At 41.5% G+C, this 27208-nt stretch overlaps 1 protein-coding gene and 1 long non-coding RNA gene across 9 annotated transcripts in view; one reads left to right on the top strand and one right to left on the bottom strand.

The window, feature by feature from the left end:
* Positions 1-27208, top strand: part of TRPC5 (transient receptor potential cation channel subfamily C member 5) — a 270889-nt gene that overhangs the window by 183311 nt on the left and 60370 nt on the right. The window contains exons 5-6 of the mRNA XM_005614425.4: positions 24923-25259; positions 26533-26672. Coding sequence (XP_005614482.2) covers positions 24923-25259; positions 26533-26672 — 477 coding nt within the window. The remainder of the gene's footprint in view (positions 1-24922; positions 25260-26532; positions 26673-27208) is intronic.
* Positions 1-27208, bottom strand: part of LOC138921712 (uncharacterized) — a 69795-nt gene that overhangs the window by 15419 nt on the left and 27168 nt on the right. For 5 of the 8 annotated variants that reach the window (XR_011434536.1, XR_011434532.1, XR_011434530.1 and 2 more), the window contains one exon: positions 1380-1426. The exons of the other annotated variants lie outside the window; for them this stretch is intronic. This is a non-coding gene — a long non-coding RNA (uncharacterized lncRNA). The remainder of the gene's footprint in view (positions 1-1379; positions 1427-27208) is intronic. 8 annotated transcript variants of the gene reach the window in all.

Below are 27208 nucleotides of genomic sequence, written 5' to 3'. Positions count from 1 at the left end.
CCAAAGAGGCAAAATAATCTACCCAAAATCACATAGCTGGAATATCATAGAACCAGAAACCTAGTTCTGTACTGTTTTCCCATAGCCTCCAACATTATACTGCAAAGCCCCTAGTCCTTGAGAAAAGACCTTCCAGATTTTCTGTTATGACGGAGACATGCCCTGCTTTTGCTATTAACCCAGTGCCTTGAAGCCGAATGTGTTCCACCAGTTCATTGGGATACAAACATGTGAAGTTATCTAAAGACCTGATTTTATCTGGAGAATCGCCATGCGAATGTCAGAGAAAATGATGCCATTCCCAAATGGCGCTCTCTCCAAGAAAGAAAGCAACATTTGAATACACCAGCTGCTCAGTGGAATAAATCATTTGTTTCTTCCTAAGCAGCTCTGCCTTCCTCTTGCATTACACATTAAACTAAACAGTTCTCCAAAGCAACTTAGCACAAAGTGGGAAATTACAGTCCAGGAAGACATCTGCTACCTAAAGTATATTCTGGTGGCCTCTTCCACTGTGCCGCCATCTAAGCCACTGACTGCCCATGTTGAAAGCTCTCCCCCACTGCCACTGCCACACAAGAAGAGTGGAGACTGTCCCTTTAAGTGTACCACTGAAGAGGAAGCTGGTGTTTATTTGGCGGGGGGGACAGGATACTGCATTCTTGGCATACTGCTACCACTGGCATCCAATCCAGAAGCTGCTACATTCTGCAGGGGTGGCAACTATTTTGTCGTCAGGATAACATAGTGGAAGATACAGCTATATTTATGTACGAGCTTTTTAAGAGATGCCTGTCACCCCTGGTAAGCTCACAGGAGGTGACAGAAATGGCATAGCCAGGAAAAGGCAAGCCAAGTCCTCAGTGCCTTCTGGCAGCTGAATCCATAGTACCAGAGAGGGAGGCCTGATCTCTTTCCTTGGTTCCCAGAATGTCATTATAACAGGGATATATGTATCCAGTAACCCTCTCAAGAATTACTAAGTGGGCTGTGTTTGTCTTCAACACCTTTGTCCTTTGATTACAGCAAATCAAGTGGTTGAGGCTTGACTTTACTACCAAGTCAGCTCTGCTGCCAGGTTCAACAAACATCCCCTAATGAAACAGCAAGCATCAGTTCAATAAATAAACCTCAGGCTGAAAACGGAATTTTCAGCACAAGTACAGTCTACCAAATGTTTGGTGGACCTCAGATAACACATGGATGCAAACAGCACTGAAACGTGAAGACATGTACGACACCCTCAGCCACACAGACACGTACAGAAGTATTTGACACTGGGGAAGTAGGAAGGATGGAGGAAAGACATTATTCTTAAGAGGAAAAATATGGGATTTGGAGGCAGAGAAACCTGAGTTCAAGCCTGGAAGTTTTCTTACCTTTGGGGGGCAGGTCACTTAAGCTCGCTGTGACTTGCTTTCCTGATCTGAAAATAAGATGATGATAATACCTTGAGCAAGTATTGCTTTTGTGATATAGACAACTTTGGTTTATGGGCAGATGCCCCTTTACTTGAGTTTAAAAAATAAGAGTGTGGCTTTTGAGTTCAAACATAGATTTAAACTTTACCTCTGACACTTACTAACTATGCGGCATTGAGGAAGGCACTTATTCTCTCTAAACCTGAGTTTATTCATCTGTATATTGGGGATGATGATGACACATCTCTCAAATGGATGCTGTAATAATCAAATGAAATAACATTGAAAATGTGTTTCGTAAACTAAACTCCAAGGAAAGAAAAGTTGTCTTTAAAAGGCCTTGACTAGAGTGAGCAACCAATCTGGTTTGCCAGGGACCAAGGGATTTCCCAGGATCAAGGACTTTCAGCAATAAATATGGAAAGTCTTGGGTAAACTGGAATGAATTGGTTACCCTAGTCTTGACTAGCCCTTAACAAAGTTGAGGGCCTGAATAAGCCTTAATTGGGATGACTAGGTCTTAACTAGACTTAGGCCCTGGCTTCACCTTAACTACACTCTGACTAGGAAGTAACTAAGTTTAATGCCTTCTGACACTTAACTAGGCTAAATAGATCTTAAATAGGCTCAGACCCTTGCTGGCCTCAAGTGAGACTGACTACACCTTCCCTAGACTTAGGTCCTGGCTAGGCCTTAACTATACTCTGACTAGATGTTAACTAGGCATAGTCCTTCGCTAGGCTAAATGGGCTCTGACTAGGACTTAACTAGCCTTAGGGCTGGCTAGAGCTTAACTGGGCTGGTTAAACCTTAACTAGGATGACTAGACCCTAAGTAGGCTTAGGCCCTGTATAGGCTTTAACTAGAGTCTGACAAAACTTTTACTAGGTTTAAGCCCTGACTAGGCCTTAACTAGGCCCAGGCCATGCTTTAACTAGACTCTGACTAGGTCTTCTTTAGACTTAGACCTCAGATAAGCCTTAAATATGCTTTGACAAGTTATAAATAGACTTAGTTAATGGCTACACCTTATCTGGGATTTGAATAGAACTTAACTAGAATTAGTCCCTGACTAGGCATTAACTAGCTGATTAAGCCTTAACTCATATTTGATTCTGACTAGGCCTTAACTGGGCTGACTAGTCCCTAACTCTGCTGACTAAGTCTTAACTAGACTTAGGGCCTTGCTATTCCTTAACTAGCAAGACTATACCTTCTCATGATTTAGGCCCCAGCTAGGCCATAACTAGGCTTTGGCCCTGGTTGGGGCTTAAATGTGTTCTAGCTAGGCCTAAATTATATTTAGACCCTGATTAGGCCTTAACTTGGCTGGCTAGGCCTTAACTAGTCATAGGCTCTGACAACACCTGAACTGAACCCTGACTAAGCCTCAGCTGAGCCCTGACTAGGCCTTAACTGGGCTGATGAAGCCTTAACTGGGCTTTGGCCCTGGTTAGTCCTTAATGGAATAAATAGGCTGTAACTGGGCTAACTAGCCCTGAACTAGTCTCAGGCCCTTGCTATATGTTAACTAGACTCTTACGTCCTGACTAGACCTTCACTAGGTTAAGTCTCTGGCTAGGCCTTAACTGGGCTCTGACTAGACCTAACTAGTCTTTGGCTCTAGTTGGGCCTTAACTGAACTGGCTAGCTTTTAACTAGGTTTAGGCTCTGGGTATACCTTAACAAGACTCTGGGTAGGCGTTAACTAGGCTCTGACTTCACGTTAATAAGCTTAGTTTCTGACTCAAATGTAAGTACATTTAGGCCCCACCTGAGCTCTGACTAATCATAATCTAGTTTTAGGCCCTGGCTATACCTTAAGAAGACTCTGGCTAAGCCTAACTAGGCTCCAACGAGGCTTTAACAAGCTTAGGCCCTGGATCTACCTCGACTTGTTTCTGACTAAAACATAAGTAGATTTAGGTCCTGACTGGGCTCTGACTAAACATAAGCTAGGCTTAGGCAATGGCTAGTCCTGAACGTACTCTGACGAGATCTTAACCATGTTGGTTAGCTTTTAACCAGGTATAGGTCCTGGCTATACCTGAACTAGTTTCTGACTAATACTTAACTAAGTTTAGGCGTCATCTGGGCTTGAGTACACCTTAATTAGGCTTAAGCTCTCACTGGGCCTTAACTGGACCCTGCCAAAATATAAACTAGGCTTATATCTTGGCTAAGCATTAACTGGGCTCTGATACTTAACTATCAATCATATACTCAACCTCAATCATACACTTCTTTCAGCTCTTACCTCCCCTAGTTTGCATCTACTATTACCTTAGTTTTTCTGCAGTTTCAGGCTGTCCTCAGGATCATAAAAAGGAAATGGACATACATGACCCCACCTTACCCCACTGCAACAGGAAATAGACTACTTCTAGCTTCACTTCAGCCAGACATATTTATAGTGTAATACAGGAAGCAGTCACTGAATTGACACCCCTCAAGAAACCAGGGGATACTCTTTTAGGTAACACTCTACTCGGAAGTATATTTTCATTTCACCCAATCAACATGGTCAGTAGACTCCTTCCAGGACATCTATATTTTGTAACAAGTTTGTGACAGATGTAGAAGAAAGCGTTCTCAAGCACAGCAGATGCACCTACAGCTTTTGCCCATCCTGTGCAATTGGCAGATAAGAAAAGAGACAGCTGATGCCCTACAATTACAATAAATAGAATGTAAGCTTCACAAGGCTGAACTCTGAGCATTTGTGGACCCTGTGAACTCTCCTCAATTAGTTTATTAGGCGTAATGTGAGGAAATAGCCAGTCTGATGTATATATACTGGCTTGGACTGTTAAAGGAGACTGAAGTTCTCATTTCATGACTCAAGAACAGGATGATGAATGCAGCTCAGAGCATCAACCATGAATTTCTGTCTAATGGTTTCATCAGTATCCTAGTGATGAGACACTGGTAACTGGTTCCAAAACCCAGCAATATTATTTGATTTGGGAGTATATGTTTGTATACATTCACTTTCTAGTAAAATACATTTGACTCCTTCCTCTTTGGGAGTTCTAACGGCTCAACTAATCATTTTTGTCATCCTTCTCAAGTTCTACATTAAACTTAAATAGGCCTGTACAGTCCTATTAACCCCTTCAAGTACAGGGTGACTCAGAATCAGCCCTGCACAAACTAACTGAATTTTGTAGGTATATCCAGGGAAAAGCAGGTAAGTAGCCCTGCTCACAGAATAGGGCCTGAGCAGGACCTGGTCCTACAGGCTGTAACCACTCCTTACATTAAGCTGTGTGCAGCAGTAGGTCAAAGGGACTGATCTGGGCACCAGGATCAGGGAGTTTATGCATCCATACATTCGTCCCACAAATATTTATTCATCACCTACCATATGCCAGATATGGTCCTAGGTACTGGGAATATGAGTAAGCACCAATAACCACAGCCCTTGCCCTCATGCAGCTTTCATTCTACAAACAAAATTGAGGGAGGGTCTGCACAGCCATGAGTTGAAGCCTAGATTAAAACAATCTGTACCCTATGGATATCACAGGGCAAAGTCAAACATGATGGGCAAAGCTCAAGATGACAGAATAGCTGTAGGAATTAGGGGGAAGGACCTAGGGAAATGGCCATGTGGTCAGGAAAACAGGCAGCAGCAACAAATGAGTATTATCCTCACATTATAAATATGGAAACTGAATTGCTGGACATCACTTGGCTAGTAAGCGGCAGAGATAGGATTCCAACCCAGAACTGACTGACTGCAGAGTCCACGTGCTTTCCAGTGTCATCACACTACAGGACTGATGTCTAGCCCTAGAAATCTCAGAAGGTGAAGCAAAGAACTTTAAGGATCCTCAGATTCCTCTACTAAATCCACTCATCACCAGCTCAGTCCTTCTTCCTCAGGTCTGCCTGCTTATTGAGGATGGAGCGGGGAGATGGCTTTTTTGTTTTTTGAGGAAGATTAGCCCTGAGCTAACTACTGCCAATCCTCCTCTTTTTGCTGAGGAAGACTGGCCCTGAGCTAACATCCATGCCCATCTTCCTCTACTTTATACGTGGGACACCTACCACAGCATGGCTTTTGCCAAGCTGTGCCATGTCGGCACCCGGGATCCGAACCTGTGAACGCCGGGCTGCCAAGAAGCGGAACATGCGCACTTAAGCACTGCGCCACCAGGCCGGCCCTGTGGATATGGTTTTGATGGGGAGGAAGGCATAAAAATCTGGTGACAGGCCTACAGGAGCATGGCATGGGCAATGGCTGAAAAGAAAGAGATTGTTACAATTGTATGAAACCTCTGGGCTATGACCACTTTTGTGGGAAAACAAACAACAAAAAAAGGATACTTCCTGAGGATTCTTTTGTAATAAATTATTGAGAGAGGGTGAAAATAACCAGAAAGTTTGTGACTATCCAATGCAACAAAATTCTCTGAGGATTTACAGTAATCCCTGTGGTTGTAAGGAATGGTAATGCTTAATAGTCCAGATTCTGCCAACAAAACAGCAAATTCTTGCATGTAAATATGCTGTCTATATCAAGCAAAAATAAAATTTAGCCTCTTGGAAGCATAAGATTAGTCCCATCCCTCTGATTTATTCACCTTGCTCCAGTGATGGAAGGGAGTTTACTGCACAGGGGCATATAGGGGAATTCCAGCTGAGAATAGAAAACCAACCTGCTTCAAGGCAAGGGAACTCCTAAGGTTGTTCAGGACTTCCAACCATCACTCAGTGAAATCTTGGAAGATGTCAATTGGTTCTGCATCTCTTCTCCCTCCCTCTCTTAAAAGTGACTCAGAAGCAACTTAGTAATGCTATAACGGACCTCTTTTTTTGTTGCAGCTACATTTTCTAGCCCAATTCTCTGGTCAAAATGTGTAGGATATTCTTTGGTCTCCTCAGTCCCTCTGGAAGATCCTGCAAGGATGCAATGTCCTCTCCACTCAAAGTCTACCAGCGGGTTGGGTATAACCAATGACCTCCAATAGCCATCGGGAAAGAAAATGGCTCCATCATTTGATTTGTCAGTGCCACAGAATTCAGAAATTTAGTGTCACACAATTAGTACAGACTACCTTTTCTAGTTCTTTAATTATTTCCCAGAATGAGAGGTGTCTTATCTTCTGAACTAGAAAGAAGGTGGTAGGTAGAAAAGCACACACGGTATAAGGAAGAAAGTATGTTTTGTAGCTCTTCCTTTTGCTTCTACCCCTACCATCACTACACGTCATCCTGGGGAAGTCATTTATACTTTCTGGTCCTCAGTTCTTCCTCCTATAAAATGGAATAGCTTAGTCATTTGAAAAAAATGGAGGGAAATTGACTAGATCAATGAATCATATTAGCATAGTGAATATGAGCACAGGCTTTGGGATTGTGCAGATTGGAGTTTGAATCACAGCTCTGTCACCTTATAGCTATATGCCATTGGCATGTGATTAAACCTTGCTGAGACTCACACTTCTGTCTCTGTAGAAAGAGGGTGTGTAATGCCTGTATGATGGGGCTGTCGTTGGACCAAAATGCAAGAATACACAGAAAATGCTTAAATAAATCAACATGCTCCATTAAGAACCAGGAAGAATGATCTATCACTTGTGCTACCTCACTCCTTTTTGGTGTCTTAAGAGTATTTATCAGGCACTTGATAAAAATATACTGATTGGTTTATTGGACTTCCCTGTAGAGTGGTAGGAAGATTCACAGGGCAATACCACGGAACCTCAGAAGCCTGGAAACTGGTGATAGAACAGGGCAAGATATCAGAGTGTTTCCTTATCCTCACCCCCAGTCCAGCTCAACTCACATCTATTCATTCCTTGTAACCATAAGAGAAATGCATTCCTTGAACCACAGGCCCACTTGGGATGATACCTAAAAGTGTCAGGAGACACTTCAGGTTCAACCTGAAGGATGAGAGCCAAGGACTCCTGGAATCTCTGTTCTACTTGGGCACCAAAACTTTCTGACTTTTAAAACTTTTTAAAGTTTTTTTATGTACTTTTTAAAACTTGCTTTATTCTATACATTCCCTTTTTCTCTGATTTCCCCATCCTCTGGCCAATCTCTGAGGAGACTACAGACAGAGTTAGAATATAATATCAGAAAGATACTTTGAAAAAGAAAAGTATCGGAAACCACTAGTTACCCTTTGTGAACAACTTAATAAATGCTTCCCTTACAGTTGCAGAAACATTACAAACCACTGCTGTAGCTGTAATTAGATATATTCAGTATTACTTTTGTACTCAGGATCATAAAGGAAGTGTGTTGGCATCATTTCAGTACTTCCTTTTTAAGCGCAAGTACTGAGCCATTCACTCACTCCAGGGAGAGCCAGAGAAAGGAATGAGTTTAAGGGTCTCAAAGCTGAAAGTGAGTAACCAAGGAAGCTTATACGTCTCTTTCTGGAGTTTGTGAATTGGATACCAATGTTTCTCAATGAGAGATGGCTTTGAATTGCCCCTGCTGAAGGACAAGGGGATAGACAAGCTAGGCCCAACTCACCTAGGGCAGTGGATTTCAAGTGAGTCGATTTTCCCCCCAGGGGACATTTGGCCATGTCTGCAACTACTTTTGGTTGTCACAACTGTGGGAGGCAGAGAAGGAGACGCTACTGGCAATTAGTAAGTAGAGGCCGGAGATACTACTAAACATCCTACAATACACAGGACAGTCTCCCAGAACAAAGACTTACCCAGCCCAAAATGTGAATAGTGTCAAAGTTGAGAAAATCCAACCTGGAGAATCTTTCCATCCTTTCTATCCTAACAACGAGCAAATAAATTTGAAGGCCTTTCTTGTGGGCACTGTGGGAGACATAAGCTGTGGTCTCTGCTCTAAGGAAGCTTAGAGTCTAATAGGGAGACGAACCGAGCACACTGAAGCTACCAGAAAATACAGAAGTATATCATATACTTATTTTTTTTCCTATATAGTGTGGTATAGCCCCTGAGTGCTATAGGAACTTTGAGGAGGAAAACAGTGAGCATGGCAATTGTTCAGGAAAACTTAAGAAGAGTTGGATCTTGAGCTGGTATTTGAAGGAGAAAACTACTCTTTCTCTTCCCCTCATTGTTGGGAGAAAGATGAATCTGTGCTTACTATCCATACTTCCTTTCTTCCCGTTCTCTATTTAATCAGCATCTTGTAATCTGATTTCAGGACTCCACAGAAAATGTTCTCTTGCTTGTGACCAGTGACACATTAATCACCAGAGACCTGTCCTCAGTATTAATCTTCCTCAACCCCCAAATTTTTGAGATTCTCTTCCTTCCTGATTTTTATGACATCATCATCTATTCTGGTTCCCTTTAGATCTCTTGGGGCTCAGCCTCAGGTTTCTTTCTACAGCCAACCTATGCTGGTAGGTGTGCCTCAAACTCCAGCCTGCTACCTTTTTCTCACTCACCTTTTCCTCGTAGTCAATTATTTTATTCACTCATTTATATCCACAAGGATATATAATTCCACAAGAGATTTGTGGTAGTTATAATCTCATGCTATGCATTCTCCCTTAATTATCATACCCACACCTATGGTTGCACCCATCATCTCTATATAGGCAACTCCCCAAACTATGCTGCTGACTCTGATATCCTTTCTACACACCACTCCTACTGTCCGACCACCTACTGGATACTGCCCGCAGACACCTCAGCTCCAATATATCTTAAACTTAGAGGGACAGATTCATGGTTTGCCCAGGACTTTCCCAGTTTTAGCACTAAAAGTAGCACGTCCTGGAATTCCCTCAACAGCAGACAAACCAAGATAGTAGGTCAGCACACTCAAAATGAGCTCATTAGTATGTATCCCAAACCCAGTCCTCCTTCTAATCTCCTGATCCCCTTATATAATTTAATAGCAGAGATATCCTCAACTCCTCTTTACCTTCCACTCCTTCATGCAATTGATTTCCAAATATTGTAAATTCTATTTCCAAAATATCTCCATTACCATTGCCTCCTTTCAACTCCCACTGCTCTAATTCAGGCCCTTATCACCTCTCATCCAGGAAGTTACAACAGACTCCTAATCAGTCCCCCTGCCTCCAGTCACTCCATCACCCCACTCCCATCCCTTTGCCAGTTCAGCTTCCGTACAGCCAAGACTGATCATTCTGAAACACACATCTGATCATGCACAGATAGTCATCTCATCAATATGAAAGTCCTACAGACTGAACCCCAAGAACAGTATTAAACCAAGGCTCCCAGGTATTTGAGCATGATGAATACACAGTGTGACACCTACAAAATGCTGCTATGACTGACTAAAATGCACCAGGTAATAATATGAGCTGTAAGTGAAAGGTAAAAGCAAAAAAAAAAAAAAAAAAAAACACCATACCCTTGAGAAGCCAGGAATTCTGTGTCTGTCAGTTACAGTTTTGCATCTTCTCATTTCTTCAGAAAAAATGTATATGACAATCACACTTGAGGCAAGCAAGTATTGCCTGGGACCTCTGGGTAGTATAGAACAGTTATAGCCTTAATATTCAGCTGAAACAGAATCCACTGGAAGTTACATTATGCAGAAACTAAGATAGCTTCAGAGAGAATCCACTTGTTCCCTTAGGCTCTTAGGTCTTAACTTCTCTGTGGCCCTACTCCTAAATAACCCCCGTTGCAAGAGCCATAGGCTTTTTACCCCAGGCTGGCAAGAAAAAAGAGAATTTGCTTGAATGATGTTTATATCAGTGACAGGAAATATGTATCACATTTGAATAATGGTGGGGGGAGACTCCAAATATAGATTATGAGAAGTAAAAACTGCCAGATGACAGAGAAGGCAAGTGCTTTCCCTAACTGGGAGAGAGAGCTTATCCCTTCCTCCCTCAGCAAAACATATCTATCCTCTATGTCTCCTCTCAGACACTTGCAAGTGGTAAATTGTTTATGAAGCCCTTGGAAGTGAAGGGCTGACCTTCACAGAGACGTTAGGAAAAGATGGCTATCAGAAATAGCAGTGCCATACACTGGCTTACCTCTCTAATGGTAGGAATTTCCATCACATTGTAGGTAAGCTCTTTCCCCATCTGGGTAATTAAGAGATGTAGCCACCCATCAGAAGGCTCCCCCAGTTAGGGTTCTGCCTCTTTTTTTTTTTGCCATGTTCATTCTTCTAGTTTTCCTCTGTCACTTAATAGGACATTGAAATATTTTGTTTCTCTCTCAAAGACCTTGCTTCTGAAATTCATTCTCCCTTCTCTATAAGGGACCTCTCCAGTCAGGAACACACAGACATCACATCACAAACAAGCACACATCTCTTCATTGTTTAATAGCAGCAACACCCTCCTTCTCCCTCAACGTAGGAGATGTAAGCCATGGTCTCAGCCCTACAGGAGTTTAGAGGCTAATCAGGGAGACCAACCGAGCACAACTGAGAACAAAGAAGTATATAGCATAGTCATTTTTTTTCCATAGTTGCTACAGGAACTTGGAAAATGGGGAGGTCAGCACATGCTGGAATGTTTAAGAAAACTTCAAAATTTTCAAAGAATGGAAACAGAGTCTATTCAAGTGCAACACATGGATTTTGAAAATACCAAAAAAAAAGAATTGGGGGCTATCCCCCCCAACACACACACACCCCTTCCTTTGGTCACACAGTATGGTTCGGACTTAAAGTATTAAACAGTTTGTTCCAGAATAAATCCTCTGCTGTCAACCCATCGAGATCAAAACCGCTGTGTTTACTGCCCTGTTCTGCTGATCCCCACACCTCTATCTCCATCCCTCAGTCTTCTTCAGCAACTCAAGGCCCTAGAGAAGTCAGCAAGAACAAGACAAATATTTGGTGTTTAAGTGAACATTCACCATGTGCCAGGTACTGAGCTAAGTTCTGTCTATCTGTTGTCATTACTACTTCAAATAATTCAACTGCTATTTTTTAAGAGTTTACTATGTGCCAGGCATCCAGGCACTGTGCTGAGAATTTTTCATGCATAGTATCTTATTTAATCCTCACAAAAACCCTAGGAGATAGGCAATATTATTATTCCCATTTTACAGATGAGGAAATTGAGGCACAGAGAAGTAAAAGGACTTGTCCAAGGGCACACTGTTAATAAACAGCAAAGTCAGAGAGTTTGACCTCAGCTCTTTCTTACTCCAAACTCTACATCCCAGAGACTATGTGGTATGGTGGTTAGAGCTGGGCCAGTCGGCAAACTTTTTCTGTAAGGGGCAGATAACAAATATCTTAGGTATTGTAAGCTATATGGTCTCTGTTGTAATTAATTGCTCAACTCTGCCACAGTAGCATGAAAGCAGCCATAGATAACATGTAAACAAATGAGTATACCCATATTCAATAAAACTTTATTTAAACAAACAGGTAACAGGCTGGATCTGGCACCAGGCTATTGTCTGATGTCACCCCCTGCCCCCCCGCCCCGGTCAGAGCATCAATGGTGTACTCAGATAGACCTGGGTTCAAGACCTGGCTCTCACCACTTACTAGACAAGTTCTTTAGTCTCTCTGTGTCTCAGGTTCTTCATCTGTTGAATAGCAATAATACTTCCCTCATAGGGTCATCATGAGGAATAAGGATTAAAGGAATGAATAAATACAAAGTACTTGGCACATAGTAAAATGCTCAATAAGTCATTATTAAAAGTCCACCACAAGACTGGGCCCCAGAAGGAAGGAGAAAGGACAGAGGTTAGGATAAGTACCACTCTCTTTAAAATCCAGCCACCATGGCCCCAGTGATCTTGATACTCAGCAGCAATAATTACTCCCTCAGGATTCCAACTAATTTTCTTCTCCCTTAAGCTCCACAAACCTTGTTCTTTTGTGAGTTTACATTCCTGTTTTAGTCATTAGTGAGAAAATCTCCTGGTTCCATTGTCACTCTTGTCAGGCCCTAGGAACCCCGTCATAGGAGGGCAGGAATATGATTTTGTCCTTATTTGTTAGATTTTTTTTCAGGAGTGAGATTCTGGCCACTGGAGTCATGCCTGTGTCCTGAATACCTGGCACAGTGCCTAGCACAAAGTAAGTGCTCAGTAAATGTTGCTGGCTTAATTGAACTGGCTTCGGAGCGGTCCTGCCTAGAAGCAGAAGAAAAGTGACTTCTGAAAAGCCTTCCAAGCATTGAGGATCCATTTCTCCACGAGAGAGAGAATGCAGGGGGAGGGAGTGTAGGAGTGTTAGGGATGGTTGGGGGGGGGAGTAGAGAACATCCTATTCCTGGGTTACATTAAGCACACAGGAGCCAAGCTGCATTGGTCTCTCTAGGCCATGCTTTTGAATAGTCACCCAGTGAAAGCCACTTGGAGCAAGTTTTTTGCTTTGAGCCAAAACCATACTCATATATCTCATACCCTGAAGATACCTTAGCTTGTCAGCCAGCCCCAAAAAAGCCACCCTTCCTGCAATTCTGACTTGCCAGTCTTTCTCAATGAAAAATTCTCTCTTTTATCTACCAAGTTGTCTCCCTTCCTCTAAAATATGTCTTGCATAACAATCCAGTTTTTCATTCTGGAAGTTGTTAGAGTTATTTACAGGATCTGACTATATAATGAGGACCATACTGACTCCAATTGGATGTACTTCTCCAATGCGCTATTCCTCCCCACCTCACCATCCCTAACCTTACTACCATCACAGTCAGTCTCCTTTCCAGAATTCCAAGCCAGTAATTTGCATGACAGAACACACCCACAGAACATTCAGAGGAACTGATAATGGAAGCAGTGCTGACACGTGCAAATGGCCTAGGTGAGGTGTGCGCCAAGTTACACAAATAGTCACTTCAAGGCTGTCTATCCAATAAAGAAGATGTGGTGTGTATACACACACACACACACAATGGGATAGTACTCAACCATAAAAAAGATGAAATCTTGCCATTTACCATAAAAAAAGACAAAATCGTCCCATTTGCAACAACGTGGATGGACCTTGACTGTATTACGCTAAGCAAAATAAGTCAGACAAAGACAAATACTGTATGATTTCACTCACATGTGGAAGATGAACAAACAAACACAGAGATACAGAACAGATTGGTGGTTACCAGAGGGGAAGGTGGGGTGAGGGGAGGGTGAAACAGTTAAAGGGGCACGTGTGTATGGTGACCGACGGCAGTTAGACTTTTGGCAGGGAACATGATATAGTCTATACAGAAGTTGAAATATAATGATGTACACCTGAAATTTATATAATTTTATAAATCAATGTGACCTCAATTTTTTAAAAAAGGCCGTCTATCCAAGAAGCAACAATTCTCTATCTAATAATAATAATGGCCATAATGATGAAAATAGCTGACATTTATTGAATGCTTCTTCATCTAATTCTCACAAAAATCCACAATGAAAAATGATAATAATATCTGCTTTGTTGTTGCTAGGCATTGAATTAACTCTCTTAATCTTCATAATGACCCTATGATGTGGGTTACTAGTATAATCCTCATTTTTCATATGGGGAAACTGAGGGCCAGAGAGATTAAGCAACTTGCTCAAGGTCACCCAGCCCAGTGGTGGGTCATCCACCCAGTGGTGGAACTGGAATTTGAACCCCAGATCTGACCAAGGCCAAGACCGTGCTACTACTCTATCTTATTAGAAGTATCCTTGCGTGTACAGCCTACATTGCACTGTTCAGCTAACAAAGATGTATGAGGAATGCCATCTTCCATTTGTTTGGTGTGGAAAATGTTTCAAAACACTTTCCCACCATGATCCACTTGATCGTCATGGCAGCCCCATGAGGAAAGCGGGGTGGGTGGCAGGACCACCATTGCACAAATAAAGACCCAAACACAGAGACTTGTCCAAGTCCCACCACAAATCAGGGGCCAAACCAGAGTCAGAGTTCAATATATTTGCTTTTAAAATGTGTTCCTTATTATAGTGAAGAGCTAAGTTTCCTTCACCTCCTTTTGTCTGATTTCATGCTGAAGATTTGAAAGGAAGTGGGCAGCCCACAGCAGGTCATGAAAGCTCCAGCCAAGCCTTCTTATAAATGTGAAAACTACATGGGCATGGGTGACTTAGTCTCCGTTTCATCCCAAACCTTCAGGATCTACAGTATCCAAACACATCCTATGACCTAAAAAGGGGGGGAAACTTAGCCTTTAAGAACTAGATACACTGAAGGCATGAACATATCTCACCACAGATCTCTTCATTTAAAAAAAATCATTTATTAAACAATTACAGGTCCGTGATTCCAAAATACGCAAGTTCTGAAAATAAAAAAAAAATTAATAAATTGTCTGTCAAAAGTCATATGGTGGCAAAATCCTGAGATGAATTGATGTGAGGCAATTTATGGTCTTTATTTATCCCACTGAGTCTAAGCATTGATAGATTTCCATGCTGAAATAGTAACGTGATTGATTATAGTAGGACCGCCAAACTACAGGATACATTTAAATTTCAGATAAACAATGAATAAGGTTTTAGTATAAGTATGTCCCTTACAATATTTGAGACACACTTAAACAAAACATTATTCATTGCTTATCTGAAATTCAAATGTGACTGGATGTCTTGTATTTTTATTTGCTAAATTTGGCAAACCTAATTATGAGTGCTGCCAGAAACCCCACTGGGGGTGTTACCTAATATATGGCACAGGCAGAATATTAGTGTTCCAAAATCTGACAAATTTAGAATTCCAAAACACATCTGGCCCCAAGGGTTTTGGACTAGTGACGGTGAATCTGCAGACCTGTAGCATCCTCTGATTGCTGGGCTCGGTACTACCAGAGCACCCAGCTCTCCAAGACTTATGCCATCAGAATCGGTTGCCTCTTTGACTCTCATTATATTTCCCCCCTGCTCTGTTCCATGTGTCATTAGCTTGATCAATGGTTTATTTCTCTCTAATTTGATATTTTTCTTCCTCAAGGTGTTTCCTCTTCCAGCATAGGATTGCACTCTCAGCTGACCTAACCACACTTCTTACTTGGTTTTCCTGAGTTTCCAGGTTCTCCTCCTCAATTGCCCTCACATGCTAGGTCACTTGCTCCCCACCTGGTGATAAGTTTTCCAATACAAGCTCCTCTATCCTTCTAGAACCCCACCTCTTTGGCTAGGAAGGGAGCTCCCACTACCCTCTGCTGCCCTCTCATGGCTAGAATAAGCCATTGCATTGGACATAGTGCAACTGCACAAGATGCTTTCAGAGCCCATCACCTCCAACACAGGAGACTTATAACATCTGCCAGGAAACTCCATTTAGCTAATACCAGCTGCTGTGTGTACTTGCAAATTGAAAATTATAGTTTTTAAGATGTGTTCTAAAACAGAGTTTTCAGCATCTAGCTTCACCTTCCTCCATTTAGTTCAAATTATTGAGGCTTACCTCTAGTTTGAAATTAGAGGTACGACCACCAGTTGACTGACTTTGTGAGTTTGCACCTGTATTTCCTTTACTACTGGTAGCCCAGCTCAGGAACCAAGATTTGCTAGCTAATTGCAACAACAGCCGGCTGAATACAAAATGACTCAGGGATCCCTGGGTAAACAGGCGTATCCTTTTTCCAAAAAATTCACCACGGATTAGTGACCTGAGTGAGTAAATATCCAATTGTGTTAGAGACTACATGGAAAATGTAGGGGCTACTTCCAGTCATGATCTGGGCCTAAACTACTTGCCAAATTCTATTTCTTTGTCCCAAATTTCTGCCGCAGTGGTAAAAAGCTGAACCGCTTAATGAAAGTACAGCTCAGCAAGCTCACTGCCATGGTGAGCAAAGGAAGGTGTTTTCAACATTTCTCCTCCCTCTTCAGGAAATTTTGCATTGCCACCGATTTCCTTTTTGAGCATTTTCCTCCTCATCACAGTCAGCTTGATTGGCAACTACAAAACAAACCAACAAAACTCGCTCTGTCTCAGGTCATTTCTGTTGGCTGGCCTTTTAAATATACCCTTACAGACAACCGGACTCTCTTTTGAAAAACTGACATCCGATGCAATGGAAGTTGGGCCAATGTACAGCCATTCACTGAGGGAGCAGAAGGAGGTTCTTGAAAGATCAGTAGACTTTTTCAAACTACTGAGAAAGGCCCTTATCTCAGATCCTGCCATAGCCGGGAACTCGATTTTTCTTCCCCATCTCAACTCCCCTGGGGTGGGGGTGGGGGTGACTCATTCTTACCTTTCAGATTTTCTTTTCCTCTAAATGAACTAAAGAAGTGTTTACAGCTGTAAGTCCCCCAGCTTGAAGTTAGCTGATCTCTTTTAGGAAACACACAAAGATAACTCATCGCCAATTACTTCAGAGAACAGGCCTGTACTGCTTTACAAACCTCTGAATGTTAAATGGACGTCAAAGTGACTTTTCTTCCAGTCTCACTTATTACACTTTTGTGCACACCCAACAATTTAAAATCATCTGAAAATAACCAGTTAAGTGACTCAATGTGGGACTGACTTGTTTTATCCTGATCTAATTTTTTTCTCTCTGACAGCCTCCATGGCAGGGAACAGGGTGGATTGTGGAAGTTAAAGATGTTTCTCCTCTGACTGTTGCCCATTCCTAGTAGAGCCACTGGAAGCTCACTGATACTGGCTTTCTTTCTCTGTTTCATATCCTGGTTTGCTTCTCAAGAGCCCACCCCAACCTCCAGATCCTCTGCTCCTACCAGGGGACTTTCTCTCATTTTCTGTTGCCTCCTCAGAGAGTTGGGACTCAACCAATAAACAGGGAAGCCTATTCTGAGCTCACTACTCTGAACTGAGCACTTACTACAGTGCTTGACACACAGTAGGCACTCAAATGTTAATTGTTGTCGTTATTATTACTAGTTAACCTCTCTGAGCCTCAGTTTTCTCATCTGTAAAATGAGTATAAATATATTATTAACCTCCTGTGTTTGTTAATACACATAAAGTGGTTTTTTTCCTTCCTATTTATTTTTTCCAGTTTTATCGAGATATAATAAACATGTATCATTGTATAAGTTTAGACATATATTACTGTATAAGTTTAAGGTGTACAGCAAAATGATTTGACTTACACTATTGTGAAATAATTGCTGCTGTAAGTTTAGTTCACATCCATCATCTCATATAGATACAGTAAAAAAGGAAAGCAAAAAAAGAAAACATTTTTTCCTTTGTGATGAGAACTCAGGATCTCCTCTCTTAACAATTTTCATATATACCATAGAGCGGTGTTAACTAGAGTCAACATGTTGTACATTACATCCCTAGTACTTATAACTGGAAGTCTGTACCTTTTGACCACCTTTCTCCAATTCCTTCTCCCCTCACCCCCACCCCTGCCTCTGGTAACCACAAATCTGATCCCTTTTCGTTAAGTTTGTTAGTTTTTAGATTCTACATATAAGTGAGATCATACAGTATTTGCCTTTTTCTGTCTGACTTATTTCACTTAGCATAATGCCCTCAAGGTCCATCCATGTTGTTGCAAATGGCAGGATTTGCTCATTTTTTATGGCTGAATAATATTCCATTGTATATATGTACCATAAAGTGCTTTTAAAAGTATCCAAAACATAGGAAGTTCTGGGTACATGTAATCTGTGACTATTATGACTACTACTAAAGAAATGCCTTGAGCACGCACAGAATACAAGGTGAAAAAAGAAACGCACGTGTGCGTGTGTGTGTGTGTGTTTCGGGAGACTTTAGGGGGAAAGAGTTGAGTTATGTGTTTGAAACGCCCACTGGGAGTTAAACATTCAGGCCTGAAGTTTAGCAGGAAGGCAGAGATGAGAATTTTCTCACTTTAACAAATATAGTAAATGCCTGCAAAGCCCTTTGGAAATGACACATACCTAATCATTCCTCCCCTTCAGAAGCTTACCATCTAATGGGAAGGCTGAATCGCAGGTTCTATACGTAAGCAAGAGTAACACGAGGCAGGCTCTGAGAGGTACCACAAGGAAGAAGCAAAATGATCTGGGCTCAAGGAGGCAGGATCGCCTCTGGCTGGGGCAATCAAGAGAGGCTTCCAGAAGGAAGTGAGGTTCTCTGATTTAATGATTCTCTGCAGCCTTTCCTTCTGACTCTAGTGCTTGCTGATTTGTCCCACCTCTGAACACCCTGAGTTCCTAAGTTGGGGTGCCTCGTACCAAACTAAGTGGATCCAGTTTGAACAACTATACTTTATTCTGACCCTTCTTCTTATAAAATGATGATAACAGGAGATCGAAGGGGCCTGGGGTTTTTTCATGTCCTTACTTGGCAAAATCTCCCAATTTGGAGGAGAGCAGCCTTCACCAGTCTATGAGATTCAACCATCTGGGAACCTGATACTTTTACCATCTGTGCCGCTTATGTGGGCATCTGAACACAAATATTATTGTCTTGTTACTTGTTCTATGTGAGTTTGACCGGTCTCTCGATGAGATCCTGCAAGCCAGAATCACCCTCAGTCTCTCTTGTTGCGACCCTCTCCTCACGCGCCACACAGAACTGGGCACAGAGCAGGTGTATGGAAATACTCACTGAAATGCCTAAATTGAATCACATTGATCTTGTATTCCCTTGGCAATGAACAAGTCAAATTTTGTTCTGCCTTGGGGTCAGCATGTGAATCAGGCACTAAAGCCACACGATTATTTTGACAGCTGTAGGAACAAAAGTCGCGTGCAATGGACTGGTAAGGAGCTAGGGAGGTAATTTCCTCACTGAATGAATGAAATCAGAGCTCTGCTGAGGTGAAATCAAAGTGTTTTTGCTAGTTGTCTTGGGGAGGGATGGGTTCTTTCCGGTAGAACCTGAGATTATTGCTATCAAGAATTGTTCTTTGGAGAGGCAAAGAGCTATTGAGCCCCTCCATTCAAAACACAGCTTTATGTCAAAGGAAAAAAAGTCAGGGCTTTTCCAAAAGTCCTATGCAGTAAAGAAAACATTAATTGTCAGCTCTTCCCTGGGAGCACTGGAGAAACGAAGCATTGCAGAGGAAAAAAAAAAAAAAAAAACACACAGTGAGGGCCCCAGCAGGTTTATGAAGAAAAGATTTAGACAGGTTGAAAAGGTGGGTGCCGTACAGATCTGGCCTGGTGCTAAACCAGGAGGCTAAGATTTTCAGTGTCTCCCCCATGTACTTAGCTATGTGTCACTCTTCCCACCTTTCCTAGCTACCACTCAGGAGCCCAGACTTGGAGGAGGCCCCATTGCTTCTGGGATTTGCCGGCGAGCAGGCCCCTTATAGCTACATCACTAGCTAATACGATATACTCACTTTAAACTGTTATGGGTAGTTGGTAGTTTTGTATATTACTACTTCCTACAAACATGAACATAACTTAAATGCCTTAACCCAAGGCAATCAGTGATGTGGGCATTTCACTCACTGTGGCAAGGCCAATGGGGAAGACGCTGGCCTCAGACCTGCAGGCCTCTGGTTATACCATCCATGGATTGCCAGAATGCAGTGTTTAAGAGCTCAGTCTATGGAGTCAATCAAACTAGGGCTCCAGTCCTGGCTTTACTACTTAGGAAGAATGTGAGCTTGGGCTCCATCCCATCATCTGTAAAATGGGTATAATACTGATATCTGCCTCTAGGGTTGCTGTGAGATGATGCATGTGAAAATATGGTACAGCGTCTGGCACATTATAAGAGCTTGACATATGGTAGTTAATCTGACTCTGTGAAGAGTAGTTCCTATTGTAAGTCACAGGAGACTTATCTTAGCTACCAGGCTTCACCCTCTACATACACCAAAGAAAGAAGGCTTTGGAGAGAGAGTATTCCACCAAGGTTCACCCAGCACAGATCTATTTATTTAATCACTCATTCAACAAATATTTATTCAGTGTTTACCTTGTGCTGGGCATTTTGCAAAATATTGGGAATATAATGGAGACTAAGACATGCTCCCTGTCTATGAGCAACACCGAGGCTTCTGGCTTTTAAGAAGCTCCTATTCTGCTCAAACTTTGTTTTATTGAGGCTCTCGGGGGATCGAATCCAGGAAGGAGGGAAATGACTCTATCATTTGTGCTAACCTACACACAAATACAATATCACTTCCCATGAAAAGTTAAAAAGTCATAAGGGAAAGTACTCCCAGAACGATAGAGTAAGGACTTCTGAAAACTCACTCCTTAGAAAAACAAGACATTGGAAAAATTTTCAAAATCTACTTTTTCACAATTCTGGAAATTAACCAAAGTCTTGCAACAATCAGAGGAGCATTATTCAGAAAAACAGCTGAATTTGGGTAAGAACAACAAGCTTGTGGTATTTTAACTTGCCCAATTCCTATCTACCTTTACCTAGCTCCACAGCGGTTTTGAAATCTACCAGCCTTGGAACCACAGTTACTGAAAAGCAGCAACTTGACAGCCACTGGATTTGAGGAAGACTGGGTTTGAAGCTCCCCCAAAAGACTCATCCCCAGAGAATTGTCATTATTTGACCTGCCTGACAACTCCATAGAAAAGATCCAGGTTGTCTTTAGGTGTTCTGACTCCGGACCAACAGCCCTTTCCCTAGGGGTATTTGTTGAAAAAAATCAGCAGTAATTGTTTAACATCAAGGCTGCCTGAGGCAGTGGATAACAGTTGAGGCAAACAATAGGCTTAACAGAAAGCAATCTGAATCCAGCAATAGATAAAAAGGATTATACACCGGGACCAAGTGGAATTTATCCCAGGAATGTAATAGTGGTTCAACATAATAAAATCAATCAATGTAATACATGACACTAATAGAAGAAAGGAAAATAAAACATGACCATTTCAATTGACACAGAAAAAGTATTTGACAAAATCCAACACTCTTTCATGATAAAAAACACTCAGAAAACTGGGGCTAGAACTTCCTCAACATGATAAGGCCATCTGTGAAAATCTCATAGCTAATATCACACTTAATGGAAAATGACTGAAAGCCTTTCCCCTAAAATGAAGAACAAGAAAAGGACGTCCACTCTCACCACCTCTATTTATCATTGTCCTAGAGATTCTAGCCAGGTCAATTAGGCAAGAAAAAGACATGAAAAGCATCCACATTGGAAAGGAAGAAGTAAAACTGTCTCTATTCACTGACAATATGATCTTGTATATAGAAAATCCTAGAGAATCAACAACAACAAGACACTGTTAGGGATAATAAACAATTTCAGCAACATTGCAGGATATAAGATCAACATACAAAATCAATTGTGTTTCTATATGCTAACAATGAACAATGAAAAAATAAAGTTAAGCAAATAATTCCATTTCCAATAGCATCAAAAAGAATAAAATACTAAGGAATAAATTTAGCAAAAGAAGTATAAGACTTGTACACTAAAAATTATAAAACATTATTGAAAAAAATTGAAGAAGATCCGAACAAATGGAAAGACATCCCACACTCCTGAACTGGAAAACTTAACATGGTTAAGAAGGAAATACTCCCAAACTGTTCTACAGGAACACAATCCCTATCTAAACCCTAGGCTTCTTTTTTTGCGTAAATTGACAAGATGATCATAAAATTCATAGGCAAATGCAATGGAGGCAGAATAGCCAAATCAGTTTTGAAAAAGAAGATCAAATTTGGAACACTCATGCTTCCCAATTTCAAAACTTACTACAAAACTACTGTAAACAAGACAGTGTGGTACTGGCATAAAGATAGACTTACTGATAAATGGAATAGATTTAAGAGTCCAAAAATAAACCCTTACATTTATGGGTAGTTGATTTTCAATAAGCGTGCCAAAACAATTTAATGGAGAAATAGTAGTCTTTTCAAAAAGTGGTGCTGAGACAAGTGAATATCCACTCGCAAATGCTTGAAGTTGAACCTCTTCCTATATGCAAAAATTAATTCAGAGTGGATCAGGACCTAAATATAAGAGCTAAAGCTATCAAACATGAATGAGAAAACATAGGTGTAAATCTTTGCGACCTTGGATCAGGTGATGGTTTCTTAGATACGGCAGCAACAGCACAAGCAACAAAAGAAAACATAAATTGGACTTCATCAAAATTAAAAACTACTGCTCTAGGTTCTGTATAGTTTGGATTTCAATGCAATCAAGTGTACAGCAAATACACACTGTGTTCTTTTTTCTACAATCCCTCTTTCTGAGGAATTCTTGAAATCAACTAGAGATTGATTAAATAACCTGTCAAATTTGAACTTCAATATGCAGGCGGGAATCAAGATTGTGCTGTCAAAGCTCACAGATGTTTTTGGATTAGATACTACACGGTGGATTAAAAATTCCTTTTATAATATTCTAATTGCAGTTTGTTCTGCCAGAATCCACACCACCATACACTACTCTTGTCACATATACAAAGAGAAAATAAAAACCGGTCCAACTTTAAAATTACCATCTTCAGCCAAATCGAAAATCAGAGCAAAGGCATTGAAGAGGATGGTTGGATGGTAATATGCACTATTAAGTGAAGCTTCACCTCTGCATGCATTTCTGCTTAGGGGAAAGTGATTTCGGGAGTCAGAGTTCTTGGGGATACACAAGGGAAAGTCCCAGGAGGTCAAAAAGCCCATTGCTGAAAGTGGTCCAAATCTCTGGTTCTGGTAGCAGCAGGGAGCAATACCATAGAACAAGGATTAGCAAATCACAACTTGCTGCTTGTTTTTGTGAATAAAGATTTATTGGCACAAAGCCATGCCCGTTCATTAACATATTTACACATTGTCTGTGGCTGAGTTTGTGCTGAAACAGCTGAGTGGAGTAGTTGCGACAGGCACAGGATGGCCCACAAAGACTCAAATATTTACTATCTAGCCCTTTACTGAAAAAGTTTGCCGACTCCTGCTGTATAACATCAGTACATCAATCTGTATGTCTCCATTTAGATGTCCCACAGACAAATCTAACTCAGCAGGTCTAAAAACGTATGCATCTTCACAAACCTGTTCCAGCTTCAGTGTTCCCACTCTCAGTTAATGGCGCTACTACCCACCAATTCACCCAAACGAGAACCTCTCTCCCCTTTACCCTCACACCTCGTCTATTACTTCACTCCATCACTGCATCCTGCCAATTCCACCTCCTTACTATATTTTGAATCTGAGCACGTCTCTCTATTTCCACTGCCATTTCTTTAGTCCAAGTCATAATCATTTTGTACAAGATTGACAACGGCTTTCTAACTGGTCTTCCTGCCCTGTAGTTTTGCCCACCCTCTGCCCCTGATCCATTTTCCACTCGATAACCACGAGGATCTTTCTAATGTCTAAATCTGATCCCGTCACATGCATAATGATATACACCGCTAAAATTTAATGAGGCCTTACTATGTGCTAGGCATAGTTCTAAGTGCTTCATGTGTAGTAACTGATTTAATTTTCACACCAATCCTATATGGTAGATGTGTTATTATCTCCATTCTTCAGATGAAGATAATCTTCCTCTAAAGAAATAAGTAAGCCACCATGTAGTATCTAATCCAAAAACACCTGTGAGACTGTGAAGTGACCTTCACAGATATATTAACAATAAAGTTGGGCTAGTTTACCTTGGGTGTTGGGTAAATGATGGAAGAATTTTATTACCTTTGTACCAGGGCTAGTTTACTTTGGGTGTTTGGTAAATGATGGAAGAAATGTATTTCTTTCTTATTAGTAAGCTGTATGGTGCAGCTCTATTTAACCTTTCCCATGGGGAGATGGAGTAGTCAAATACAGGCAGTATATAAAATCATGGCTGACAGTTGAACTCCCTGTTGAGTTGCTTGCCAGGAAGTAGCAGCTGGAGGGTGACTTGCAATGCTGATGATTTTTTAACTATTAATCACTGACACTTTGTAGATTGCCTTTAAGTAAAATCCCAGCTGAGTTAGTATACAGTGTTGTAATATTGGTCCCCAAATATTCTTTCCTCCTTTGCATGTTTAGACTAGAGAGGGTGTTAAATAGATGGCAAAGTAGCAACCTGATTCATTGCTAGCCAACCAAGAGGTGCTCAGAACCAAAGGGGCAAAAAGACAAAATTAAATAGGGAACTCATTTCCATTCCAAACCATAGCCACAGGCATGAGTTTATTCCCTGCCAGTTTGTGTTTGTCCAAAGTGAACGTTTGTTGATGACCTCATGTAGGCTGGGGCAATGAGTAAAAGTGAATCTATTTGAAATGAAAGATCCCCATGATTCTCTGCTAAGAGGTGTGTCAATTCCCAGGAGAACTTTGTAAAACAGCTGCCCAGGCTCTGTCCCACGGAGAGGCTCATTTAGTCAGCCTGTGGTGCATCCTGAGAAGCTGGATTTTTTAATGTTCCCTGGATGATTCCGATGCAGAGCCAAGTTTTGGGAACCATTTCTCTAACATGATGGAACAGGGAATAGAGAGGCATGCCAGAGCACAAACTGAACAGAATGATTTTGTTTAACATATGAAACAAATAAACAACCCTAAGGAAAATCTAGTCTCATAGCTTGACATGTAGAGCTCTCTCTGGGGCTGGACCCATTCATGGGAACCTAAAAGTCAGACCTCTTCTGGGGATTGGCCATGCAGCTGGCTGTAAACTAGGAGAGGCATTATAAATATAAGTTCCTCCTGGACATCCTAGATGCCTAACTTGTTCTCTTCTTTTCCCAGTTTGTCGCTCAGCCCAATTGCCAACAGTTGCTTGCCACTCTGTGGTATGACGGCTTCCCTGGATGGCGGCGGAAACACTGGGTAGTCAAGCTTCTGACCTGCATGACCATTGGGTTCCTGTTTCCCATGCTGTCTATAGCTTATCTGATCTCACCCAGGAGCAACCTTGGGCTGTTCATCAAGAAACCCTTTATCAAGTTTATCTGCCACACAGCGTCATATCTGACCTTCCTCTTCATGCTTCTCCTGGCTTCTCAGCACATCGTCAGGACAGACCTCCATGTCCAGGGACCTCCTCCAACTGTCGTGGAATGGATGATATTGCCTTGGGTTCTCGGTGAGTCAAAGGGACTGGGAGCTATTGCCAGCCTGCCTCCTGGTCCTTGCTAAAGAAACTACTGGAATAGGCAATTGGACTGACCCTGAACTAGGGCAACTTCTCTCTGTGCAGTGGAGTAGCCTTTTGTTGGGTGTCTTGGAAATGTGGTTCCTTCTTCCCCAGGCCCCGATCACTCAGTATTGCATGGTTCATAGTGAGATTGGCAGTGTACACAGGGCTTGTTTCTGCTAACTTATCATCAAAGAGAAGGAAGTTGTCTGTCAGTTGGTTTAGAAGGAAAGCCAAATGTCAGTCAGAATGGGCCTCAGGTAAGCTAGGCAGGACAAATGCTGATGAGTCAAGTCAAATCCTATTTGGATATTGATTTCACAATCAGGAGGGTAACCTGGGAAATTCACACAATTCATGGCAAAAGCAGCCTTACCAGTAGTCTCCAGGCATAATTAGATTGCCTTGAACCCTCCAATGCATTGCCACCCTCTGAGTCCTTACTACTCAAACTGTGGTCCCCAAACCAGCAATGTCAGCATCACCTGGGAGCTTGTTAGACATACAGAATCTCAAGTCCTGCCCTGGATCTATGGAATCAGAATCTGCATTTTAACATGATACCTGGGTGATTAATATGTACTTTCAAGCCTGAGAAACACTGGCTTTGACCACAACCACACCTTCTACTGCTTTTCACATTCCAAGGCTAAAAAACATCTGTGTTATCAGACAGAATTCCATGAAACCTCCACACAATGAGAGGAGAAAGGAGAAAAGAGAATTCTAAATTATTTTGGGCCCCACTGCCTAACTTCAGCCCCAACAACCAGTAATTTGGTCCATGGTCAGCTTGCTCACCTCAAAACTCATTGAGAAGTTTTCCCCCTAGCACGTAGTGGAAACTAAGGGCTATGGGATAATATTAATCTAATTAATTTATTGATGAAATTACTCCTACTCTAAAATTGAAAGAGGGTAGAATCAGGCACCCAAATTTGCAACAGCATTTCAGTAACTATGGTAACAATGCTTAAAGTGAGTAGTATCCAGAAAAGTGTAACATATGGGCATCTTCAGGTTAAGCCTCTCAGGTTTGGCAAATTCAAGACTGGGAGATGAGGTAGGAAAGAAAGAGAGGTAAGTAATCATTATCTCTAGGAGCTTCACAACACTGATCCCAATTCATTCACTGATTTCATCTTTCTTTACTTGGGGGAATCCTACTATGATGACTATTCTGACCCTATGTGGAGATAAACCTATTGCCTCCATTCTTCAGGTTTCATTTGGGGGGAGATTAAGGAAATGTGGGATGGTGGATTTACTGAATACATCCATGACTGGTGGAACCTGATGGATTTTGCAATGAATTCACTCTACCTGGCAACTATTTCCTTGAAGATTGTGGCTTATGTCAAGGTAACTTGGAATGTCTGCCATTTTTCTTAAGTAATGATTTTGGTTACATTAAGCTTTAGCTCTGGAAGCTTAAAGAGTTTAGGGGAAAAGTGCTGATAACAGTCCAATCCATGTAGGAAAGTACCATATAAACAGACATTCTTTCAATGGATTGTAAGCAGTGTCCACCAAAGCAAAGAAAGTGGAGAATGGAGCAATTTGCAAATGAATCCTTAGCTTCTTAAACTCTGAGAGGAAAAGGGTCTTCAGCCACCCACCCATCCAGTCAGTGTTTAAATTCTTTTTACAATATCCTTGCCCAGAAGATGGCCCACTGACATTTGCATAGAACAAGGACAGAAAATTCCCTGAATTCACTATCTCCAAAAGCGTTTCTCAATCCTGTCACTTCATTAAAAAGTGCTACTTTATATTTTTCTAATATTATTCTCCCTGTGACATATCCATTAGTAATCCTTCTTCCCTGTGGGGTCAAACAGAACAAGGCTGTTCCTTCTCCATAATAGTGCTTCCGATATGAAGTCATCCCTCCCTAA

The sequence above is a fragment of the Equus caballus genome, chromosome X (genome assembly GCF_041296265.1).
Source record: "Equus caballus isolate H_3958 breed thoroughbred chromosome X, TB-T2T, whole genome shotgun sequence".
NCBI classification, from domain to species: domain Eukaryota; kingdom Metazoa; phylum Chordata; class Mammalia; order Perissodactyla; family Equidae; genus Equus; species Equus caballus.
Note: the sequence above shows the minus strand (reverse complement) of the source record. Positions and strands in the feature narration are given on the sequence as shown.